Genomic DNA, 10,969 nt, shown 5'->3' on the forward strand with positions numbered 1-10,969 from the left:
CACAACTCCACCTCAGTCGTTTCAGTCCTTGTCCTCTAGTTTACGACACCTCGTTCCAATTACTTACTGTCCCTTTCCAACAGTTCATTACGGAGGGCTACGCCACGCACCTCTCTCAGCTGGAGTACAGCCAGCGTTCCCGGCCAGCCAAGACGACCAGCGCCCGCATGGCCCTGCGGAAAGGCAGCTTTGGTCTGGGCGCAGGCAGCGACTTCCTGCGGAAGCGGAACCACCTGCTGCGCACCATATCCTCTCAGCCGGCTCCCAGCTCGCCAACCGGCAGCGGCCACGGCAGACCGGAGCGCACACAGAGCCAGTCGGACGGCCACAGCCACCACGGCCCGGGGCCGGCCCAGCGCAGCATGAGCATGGCAGCAGGGTGCTGGGGCCGCAGTGGCAGCACCAAGCTGGAGCCTGGGGTCTTCAGCCCAAAGTAGGGGTTAGGGGTCGGGAGGGGTGAGGTGAGGTGAGGAGGATCGTGTGCAAATTGTGTAAATGGAGAACGGCGATGAGGAACGGGAAAGACTTTCAAAGGGAGAGAGGGGCAATGAACAGGGGGGAGAGTGACGTGCTGATCCATAGGATGCCATTGCTCTAACCACAGTGAAAGGAGGAGTAATGAGAATATACAGCATTCAAACAATTGGTGCTATGAACTTGTCTTTGTAAAGTCCTTCAATATACATAAATCAACAAAGGCAACAACAAACAGAGGTTATGCCTCTTTTTACTTCAGACAACGATACAATGGAGAAAGACCTTTTAAGAAAGATCTTATTTAAGCAAAGGACATGCATGCACAAAACCCAAACTATCTACTGGCCAACAATAGGAAGGACTCCTAAAGGAAGACTTTGGCCAACCAGGACAGTTTGTGAGTTGCATATTGTTTGTTTTATTTATCAATGTCTTTAATACCGTTATATCGATATACACAGTTTGTGTCCTGGACTGGAGCTTCGGGTTGGAGCTTGATCCATACTTTGTTGAATCAGCATTCACATTCTGCCAGTTCCCCTGCATCATGACTCCAGAACCACGCAAATACAGTCACAGTAGAATAATGCATCCAGCTCAGGCAGCTGCAGTCCTCAACGGATGTGTACCAGTTACACTTGATACCCAAACCATTGTCTGTGTTATAACACTGAACTTGTTACATTACAGGCCATTGCAGTCATTGCTTTTACAAAGAGTATATTTTGCATATTACTTGCAGGGCAAACTTGTATTGCTGATGTGCCAAAGTAAGCATAATAAAGTTGTGCTCAGTATACAGTAAGTGAAGTTTAATACAAGATGTCCTCTGACAGACTGAAAGTGCTCTGTGGACGTTGTTTGTTATGATTGTATAGTGGAAGAGAACCAAGACTTGTGTATATATCACTGTATAATCAGGCAGGTAGAGCTGCAGTCAGGTCTACTAAGGGGCCATATCTCTAGTGTCCTCTTCACACTGAGGAGATTCACATTCAGGATATACTTTTTAGTTATTAACATATATTCATTTTGCCAGTTTCAAGTCTTTTGGTTGTTTTTTAACACAATCATTCACAGCAGCCAATACATGGCTGAGGTATTTGCCTTGCAAGATGTTGTGTTTCTATCATTTGACTGATCATGCAATTCATGACACTTGTATTAATGTATCTATCTTAATGTGTCATGTTTATTATTATATATTAGAACATTTGAGATATATTCAGTCACTTCCTGAGCTGTAAATGAGACATTGAATGTGATTGTGCACGTATAAAATACTATTTAGGTTATTGGGAGTCATTTGAAGCCTTGGATTAAAAATATGTAGATAAAATCTGTAGATAACGATAAAATACGTATAGGATCTTAGAGGGTCAATTTGTTCAATGCTGTTAATTAACAATGTTGATTGATCTTAGTTTATTCTTTCATGTGTACCTATTCGCTGTTTCAAACCTGTGTAGAACAATGAAATGGTGCAATATTACCCACAATCATGCCACAGCAACAGACCCGCAGTGTGTGACGAATGCCACCATGCATCGACAATCAGTTGAGGCACATGCTGAGACAAAATCTCATGCTAACACACACTGTGTCCTGTGATTTGAGACATACGGGTATAACAGTTTTCAAAGCCTATGGTTATGTCAAATTGTGGGATCTTGATAGAATTGTCATTACATTTTCTGTGTGATCCTGGGACAAGGAAGACTGTATGAGGGTGTATGGGGAGAGAAGAACAAAGTGGTCAAGTGGGGTCAACTCAATCCAGATTACTCTGTTTGGGAAGGAATGAGGCACCAGACTGCATTTAGCACTATCAGATAGGATGAAATGCATAGAAATGATGTTTGTCTTGATTCAATTCAAGTTTTATTCCGTTCTATTTATTACATTTCTTTGCATTTAATCATAGAGGACAGGTGAAATTCAGAGAGAATATATTGGGGAAACTGGGCTCTAGGCCATTGGTGCCCTCATTCCTGAGGTTGTTCACATTCTGATTAAGTCCGCGTTCAGACGCCAAGATGATTCCATGACATGTGATCAGATGGGTAGTCAGGCAAGCATTGTCTTAATGTGTTAACAAAGCATACAGATACATAAATACATTTTTCTCACCAGAACTTAACCAATCAGATGCGCTTGAAAAGGTACGTGGACAGTTGTTTTTATTTTTAAGTTATCTTTCTGGATTTTGTCTACTGGATAGGATTAAATGCATAATACCATTAGGAGATCTGATGGGTCACTGACTCGAATGGGCACTCCTGTTTTATTCATTATATTTCTACACACACAACCCTACCTGAAATAATGGCCTCAGATGAGATTGGTCAAAAGACCAACTACTGGAAAACCATATTGTAATTGAGCTCCCTGTGTAAATACAGCTACCGTCTGTATCAAGCCAGGGTAAACATGTTGCTGCTTTTACACAGTCCTGTTCTCATTTTTTTTGGACCGATCACATCAGAGCTATTGACATTCTATTGAACATAATACATTTTATTTGGGGGACACCTTTCAAAACAATCAAGATATCTTACATAAAAATATCTATATACTGTAGGTGAGTTAATCAACAGTGCAATTTTAAAAAGAAAAAGTCTAAAATCAGGGGACAAATCAAACAAACACACAGGGGAAAGATAGGAAAGGCTACAGTTTGTAGGCAGTATGGAATAGTTGTTTTGAGGAGGGTTGTGAATGTGGTGACTGTGGCAGCCTGTCGTGAGTGAGTGGGGAGTGCATTCCAGAGTCTGGGTGCAGAGCAGCTTAAAGCACGGCTTTGTGTTTTGGTTTTTGTTTGGGCAAATCAAGAGAAGATTATAAACTGTAAATGAGCATTTCCAGTTATATAGGAAAACAAATAAAGATGCAGAATCTGTATTGTGAACCCATTGTTCCAGAGCTTTTGGTTTAACTGCCAATATATATCATACATATAATTTGAGACCACACTGTTCCTGCGCAATGCCCTATGATGGGTACATTCCAGGGTGACCCAAAAAGCATTGCCCCAAATACTCATGAACATGCATGGTGAAGAATGCCATCAGTTGAGCTAGAAGGGCTTATGTGGTGAGGCAAGGCTGTTTCTAGAGTCACTATCCATATAATGAGCTTTTCCAATAGCAACACACATGGATTTCTCTCTAGACAATTTCTGTGCATCCCAAAAACAGATTAGTGAATTTGGCTACAAGAACAACATGCACACATTTACAAGGCCGTTCTTTAAAGGTAGACTCAGTAATATGTTCTAAATGCAACACTTCCACATGTCAGTGGAATTATGGGTAAACTTCTCTATTGGTCCCTTGGCTAGTATGTTGTACTCGCGTGGAGCAAACCAGTGCATATTTGCACTGTTTAGAGCCAGGTTTCACATTCATATAAAGATCAAAAAATATTTGCTGTGCTGTTCACGGTAATGTAATTCTGTAGTCTAACTTTGAAGCATCGATCCGTATACTGAACATCACTCATGTAAAAGGTAAACCTGGGAAATCACCGGTTAAGCTCATACACCTCTGGACAAACATAAGCTCCACATATGTACTGGTGGCAGATGGAAACCAGAGGCCTTACAGTATGTTTCCCATTTTGCCTTAAATTTGCTGTTCCCAGGTTTGATTCATGACTCCTTGGAATAATCCGCAGTAGAATTTCCTGTATGGTCACTGAAAAAGGCTATACTTTCCCATTGAGACATTGGTATGACTTATATGTTTGGTTGGTTGTATCTACAGGGAAATAGTATAAATGTACAAAGCAAAAAATATCAAACTTCCACTTTGCGCTTTAAAACAGGTTTCATCTCATGCTTATAAAAAGTTAAATGCTGACTGAATTTGATAATATTGAAATTAACCTTACTCTGCTTGTAAAAATGTCTGATGGTATTCAGTATCAAAATACTATACTTTGTAACTATTACATTTTATTTAACCCATTCCTTGTGTTTCCATGTACAGTGTATAAAATAAGTATGAAGAAACTCAATGAAATGTGTGGTTTCTACTTAATGTTGGGTGTAAGATTTGCATATCATCCTGTCAATGAAATGGTAAATACCTGATGAACAGCGTTGGTCAAGGATCAATTTCACAAAAATACTTTATTCCATGGTAAAAAAGTAAACAGCATTACACAGATTACTTATGTTTCTGGGATCAGTTTATATGCATGTATAATTCAATATCAAAAACTTGTGCTTGGCCATCATAGCCATTCTGAATTTCAGATGCATTCAGTCCAAAGTGAATCAAAGTAGGTCAATGAAAATAAAATGTTATATTTAATTTGAGCAAGTCTGGTCAAACTAAACATTGTTTTGGATTGATTGAATCACACTCCCAACAGTCAAAATATAGGCACAGAGAGGGTTCTTTATAATAATAGAAAGATGTTTACAGAAGAGATAGAGATCCTTCCTCATCTGCACCATAGTGTTGGAGGCAGCGGTGACCTTTCTACCTGTTCAGTCCAAGTTTCTTCTGAAAAGTGTTTCCATCTCCCTTTGTGGCTTGCTGTGACAGGAAAGGAGTGCGTTAGGTAGGTTATTGTTTTAGGTAAAAGACACAAAAATCACTCCCAAAAGAACACAACTTTTTATTGTTCATTTACCTTGTTGATCTCTTTGTGTCTCTCTTTACTGACAATCTCCTCAATGATCTCTCCCTCTCCCCTTATCAGTCTGAAACACAAGTGAATTTTGCACTGAATAGACAGAATGAAAACCAGTTAACAGCCCATGTTCAGTGCCTTTGGAAAGTATTCAACACCTTTGACGTTTTCATGTATGGAAATAAAATGTTGATATGTCGTTATCCGAATATCCAACAGTCAAAATGGAATTTTGTTTTTAGAAACATACAAATTAGGAAGGCAATGTTTAAATGTCTGGTCAATAAGTATTCATGATGAAGCAAATCCAACTCAACAAAAGGAAAACCTTGTTCAGTCTACTCTCTAACAAACCCTAGAAAATGAACTGGCTTTTTAACAGGACACTAAAAGGTAAAACAAGGCCAAATCTACACTGTAGTTGCTGACTGTTCCTGAGTGACCTAGTTACAGGTTTGACAGAAATGGGCTTTACAATCTGTCAAGTCTTGAAAATGTTTGTCTAGCAATGATCAACAACCAAAAGCATTTTAGAAATAATGTGTTAGAAACAGGTGTTCAAACCTTTTAAGAGAGTTATCAAAAAAAGTGTGTAACATACTTAAGAGGCTGAACACTAATGCAATAACGAGAGGTACGCATTTTATTCCTTCTTCAATTTGACATCAAATATTTTGGGAATATTGTCGGCGAACACATTTCAATGCCACTTTATATTGAAACAAGATGTGAACAAATTCAAGGGGGAACTGTAGGAGTAGAGATTGAAACGACTAAACCATAGTTGTCATGAGAAGACTTCTTGTCTACAATGTTGGTGTACCTGGTGCGTCCGGTCTCTGGGTCTACCACCCTGCGGATGACACTCTGCTTAGCCTCATACTCCTCCTTCGTTAGAGGCCTCTTGGTGGACAGCCTGGCTTTCTGCTCATCTGTCATTACTAAAGAATGGACAAAAAAATTAAACATCCATCCACACAGCTTTAGGTCTGATTCAACTTTTTCTAGATAACCGAAAAACCCATTGACGTTTGACAGTGTTAGACAAAATGGGAGACCGCTTTTAAGTCTAAATTCGTCATTAGCGCTAATTACAATCTCATGAACCTTCATACTGTACCTGGTCCATGGTCTTCTGTGCCATCATCACTCTGCCACAACTCCAGGAAGGGCTGGGCGACACTGCCTACAGGCTGAGGGGGGGCTGGAGGGGGCATCAAATCTACAAGCAGGGATGCTCTTTTTTCTTCCAATTGCTTTAACTTCTTCTTTTTCTTCTTCTCTAATTTCAGCTCTTTCTTCAACTTTCTTTTCTTTTTCTTTAACTTCTTCTTAAATTTTTTTCTTTTCTTTTCCTTCTTCTTGGCCTTTTCATCACTTGATGTGGATGAGGAGGATGAAGACGAAGAACTTGAAGATGATGAAGAGGAACTTTTCTTTTTCCTTTTATTCTTCCCTTCTTTCCAATCTGAAGCATACAAAAATGTTAAAAGTTAGTGTACTGTTGTCAGCATTAACATATCTGACAAATAGGATATATTTTCTATGAAAGGTGCTGCAGTGTCTACACATTGCACTGTAGTCAAAAACTGGCGATTTCTTGCATAAGGTATTTGTTCTTTTTAGATGATGAGGATTGGAAATGGTTACTGGTTTTGCTTCAGCTGTGATATGATTTAAATTGTGCGTTTGTGTTTATAACTTCTTGATGACAAATGTAAAAAGAGCTCTATAGATTACAGATCATCATTAGAGGTAAGGGTTTGCTTTTATATTTTTTTTAATGCTTTGGTGGTTTTGGATGGTTACTAGGACTCGCTGGAATCCTTCTCTTCAATAGAGGCCATTACAGCCATCTTTTTCCTGCTTTTGCATTTAGACTTGTTATAGGTAATGACTAAGCTTATCAGAATGTTTCTCTCCACACTTTGAGGTTCACCAACTAATCAGTGAAAAAGTCCAAGTGTAGCCTACATAGCATCTCAACTCCAACATGGGTTTTCAACTTGTAATTCAAAAACATAACTACTGAACTTTGAAATGTACCTATGGATGTCCTTTGTGAAGTCAAGTCATTCATTATTAGTTGACCCCCATACTTTTTAATTAAGTACACTTTCATCAATACAACCACCGACCATTTTGTAGTATCTGTTTCTCAAAGACGTGGGCCTTTTCCTGATTTGAAGTACGAACAATTCATATGTCATAGCTATCTTTGCAGTTAGGCAATGTTTGGGAATCCCAGACATTACTGTAAGTGACCAGTTACAGGAGTTGTAAAACCTCGTGTTACCTAGTTGAAGGTATCTACAGCCAACTAGCTCAAAGTTTATTAGTCCTAATGCTCAATTATATCCGCTGAACTATAGAAATTCGATAACTGAATTAAGTTAACCTTGGCTCTTGCTGAGGGAACGTGAGGCTTTCTTTGACGGGGTCGGACTCGAACTGCTGCTGGACCTTGAGGAAGATGAAGAGGAACGTCTTCGCTTTTTCTTTTTGGATTGTTTTTTCTCTCTGCTTTGCCTGCTCGTGCTCTTGGTGGTATCGCTCGAACTGTCACGCAATCTACTGCGCTCCATAGTCGGAATGTATACACTTTGTATGCTGGATAAAAGAATTACACGTATTCCAATAAAACTGTTGTCATTTTCTGTATCTAAATGAATTAACGCATTGCTAGTTACAGTTCAAAGATAAGCAGCGAACAATGGTGGCAAAACATTGTTCTAATTCTTATTGGGTTGGTAGATCGCGTCCAAGTATATGATGCATACACTGCCACCTACCGTACCGGAATGTGAGGCCGGTAACGGCCTACCTTCATTACATCATGATTATTAACATTTCATAATATATATCTGAGATGTACCTTGCATTATATTCTTCTTTTAAAATTCGTTATATTTCTATATACTTACATGAACGTGCATCTAGCTTACTATCTAGCCTTGACATATACCTATTTTTGTAAGTATATCTTCAGTATAAACTACAGTCAATAAAACAAGCTAGCTTGAACACAATGCCCATCAAAAAAATGTGCAGGGCAATATTTCCAAAAGTTGTGTTGAGTAACGTTTGTATGTTACAATATCTCCATCATAACCTCACTCACTCTGAACTCCCCACAGAAATGCAGATAAAAAAATGTATGCAGACACAACATTGTTTGTTTAGATAAGGGACTGTTCTTCACCTAGAGCGCAACAGATGTTCCTATCAATCGTTCCTGGTTTATAATGCCCTGTCCATAACATATATCCTCCTTTAAAAGCTAAAAAGGCTTAAGTTTATTGAGTGACCGCATAGTTCCCATCTGCATTGTGTTAAATTTGTAATAAATCTAGTTGGAATCCAACACACCCCCTTATGTACATTATTCTACCAAGTATGTATAGCCACCATTTAGCAAACATTTACACACAATTACTTCTCAGACACAAACTTTCATTTGTTACATGTGGATTATACTTTTGATTCACACAGTAAGTCATACATTCATTATACCTCCTATAGATGGGTACTGGTCTTCATGAAGGTGGTTTCTTGGGTACTAGCCGACATTGATTCTCCCTAGCTAATTTTTCAGTATAATAACTTGGCATGAGGATCGAGGAGAATCTCAGTCTGTGAGATGACTCTTCTCTGCCTATGGAGAACCATGTCTGATGTAAGGAGAGAGATAAGCCAGGTAGCAAATGCCCTGGTGGTGGTACGAGCAGAGCTGTGTTTGAGACCACCTAAATCGTGACCAAGTCAAGACCAAGACCGAAGGAAATCGAGTCTGAGTCAAGACCAAAGGGAAGCGAGACCGGAACAGCAAGGAAAGGGTTGAGTCTTAATCAAAACCAAACCAAAGGGAAGCGAGACCGAGACGAGACCGGAACAGCAAGGAAAGGGTTGAGTCTTAATCAAAACCAAACCAAAGGGAAGCGAGACCGAGACGAGACCGGAACAGCAAGGAAAGGGTCGAGTCCAAGTCAAGATCGAGAACAGAACAACACAAGTCCAATTCGAGAATGTGATTATAGACGTGTCAGATCATCACCATAATATGACATCAAATTGTACAGTATTTTTGTATTCATATTAGGGAAGTATGGTATATTTCCCATGAACACTGAATGAGCAGGTTTAAATTGCGGAAAAAACAAATTGAGCCTTACCGCTAATTTTAAATTGGGTTACTTTCACTGCATTTACATAGAAAAACCTATTCGGGTGTTTTTCGACCAGTCATATGAGCAATAAATAACAGATGATAGCTGATTTCACTGACATGATCCCAAGCATCCAGAGAAGAATTAAGTATGTGCACAGTTGCACACACTTGCTACGATGAGCACATGTTCATCATAGCTAGTAATAGGCTCTGTGCACAAGCGTATGGACGAACTTCCACTTTAGCCGGATGTCGGCATTTCATTTTCCGGTTTACTTTAGGCGATCACCCGCGTCGCCCAACATTTCTGTTTTTAGTAGATGTCTCCAAGACCTGCCTAAAATAAGTATTAGTGATGTCCATCGAATTGTTGATGCCTGGTCCACTGCTCCAACAAGCAAGCGGAACAAGGGATTCAAACTCTACCTATCGAGTTATCTGCACAACTACGAGGGTAAGCAGTTTACTGTGGTGTGCCGGCCGGCTATCGGCTAAGCTAGTTAGCGAAATGTTCCTTTTTAGTGTAGTATTTGGCAGGACTATAGAACGCATAAGAATTCACCCTAGCCTCAAAAACGGTAAAAGAACGCTGGCTGAGCTGGAACGTTAGCGCGTCCCCATAGCAAGTAAATTGAAACAAACCTTCGTTCAGCCTCTTCTAACCTGAATTAAGCTTAAAATTCCATAGACTCAAAAAAGCACCAAAACAGGCCTCCTCTTTTATTTTACTAATGTGACCTCATTTCACAACGAAACTGAAAAATAACAACTGGCATAGGAAGAAAACATCTGGTCCTATATGGTATTAATTGCGCTTAAACCTGCGTTACGTGGAAGTATATAAAAAAAAACGCCTTTTCTGACTATTTCTAGTCTAGCGTTTGAAGTCATTGAATGGCGCAAGCCATATTTAATTAAAAAGAGGACATTCTCCTGATTAAAATAATGCCCCAATTGTACCTTGAAACTTAAATGAGTATCGTACATTATATATATTTTTTTCCCCATACAACAGAATCACTCATTTAGGTGTTTCCTAATGCGGATGAGTATTCTTAAGTGAACCGGAAACTGCAATACCGACTTCTAGACAAAAGCGGAAGTTCATCACTACGCTGGTCTATAGTAATTGGCTGGAGAAAAGTAGATAGCCATTGGCTAGAGAAGCCAAAGGCAGAACGTGACTGTACAGTGGCTTTGGAAGAATTACAGCGCCTGGTACCAAGAGCGAAATAGTCCAAAATTAAGGGGGGGGGGGGGCCAAGTCAGACAGGTTTGCGACTTCCTGTGTTTCATATTCCTGTGTTTGTTTTGGGACTAATAGTAAAGACATGACACTTAATGTTTATAAATGATAAAAAACTTTATATTCAGTCAATCTCCAATGCATCAAATGAATGATGTCCATAACCATTCAAGAAGCTAAATTAAGTGAAATGTGCACAATAATACAAACAGGAAAATGAACCAGTGCATACTTTGTAATGCGCCTCCGCAAACACGTGTAGGAGAATGATCCAAACACTTTCTCTGCCTTACCTGAAATTCAAAACAGGTAACATTATCAAAACTCTTCTATTTTTACAATCTAATATTTCTATATTTAACCTACTTCAGATTCATATTTTCTGAATTATACAAACATAAACTATTAGCTTTATATCAACTATGGCATAGGTCTTC

The 10,969-nt window shown here is 39.4% G+C and overlaps 2 protein-coding genes across 7 annotated transcripts in view; one reads left to right on the forward strand and one right to left on the reverse strand.

The window, feature by feature from the left end:
- LOC105026113 (membrane-associated phosphatidylinositol transfer protein 2) overlaps window positions 1-4,494 on the forward strand; it is a 28,941-nt gene extending 24,447 nt beyond the window's left edge. For all 6 annotated transcript variants that reach the window (XM_020052416.3, XM_020052418.3, XM_020052417.3 and 3 more), the window contains one exon: window positions 84-4,494. In XM_020052416.3, coding sequence (XP_019907975.2) covers window positions 84-437 — 354 coding nt within the window. In that variant the 3' untranslated portion in view covers window positions 438-4,494. The remainder of the gene's footprint in view (window positions 1-83) is intronic.
- A 96-nt stretch (window positions 4,495-4,590) lies between these two features.
- Window positions 4,591-7,883, reverse strand: arl6ip4 (ADP-ribosylation factor-like 6 interacting protein 4). The gene is made up of 5 exons (XM_010897359.5): window positions 7,517-7,883; window positions 6,239-6,586; window positions 5,942-6,059; window positions 5,119-5,188; window positions 4,591-5,021 (listed from the first exon to the last, which is right to left on the reverse strand). Exons 1-5 carry the CDS (start codon window positions 7,701-7,703, stop codon window positions 4,965-4,967), a joined length of 780 nt encoding a protein of 259 aa, XP_010895661.4. The 5' UTR covers window positions 7,704-7,883; the 3' UTR covers window positions 4,591-4,964.
- Window positions 7,884-10,969: the final 3,086 nt, after the last annotated feature.

Source organism: Esox lucius, chromosome 13, assembly GCF_011004845.1.
Source record: "Esox lucius isolate fEsoLuc1 chromosome 13, fEsoLuc1.pri, whole genome shotgun sequence".
NCBI lineage: Eukaryota > Metazoa > Chordata > Actinopteri > Esociformes > Esocidae > Esox > Esox lucius.

Excerpts from the sequence above, each read along its gene's own strand:
- arl6ip4 (XM_010897359.5), bottom strand. The coding sequence starts at position 7,703 with ATGGAGCGCAGTAGATTGCGTGACAGTTCGAGCGATACCACCAAGAGC. Across the intron at positions 6,587-7,516 it reads TTCCCTCAGCAAGAGCCAAG|ATTGGAAAGAAGGGAAGAAT; the intron begins GTTAACTTAATT and ends TGTATGCTTCAG. Across the intron at positions 6,060-6,238 it reads CACAGAAGACCATGGACCAG|TAATGACAGATGAGCAGAAA; the intron begins GTACAGTATGAA and ends TCCATTCTTTAG.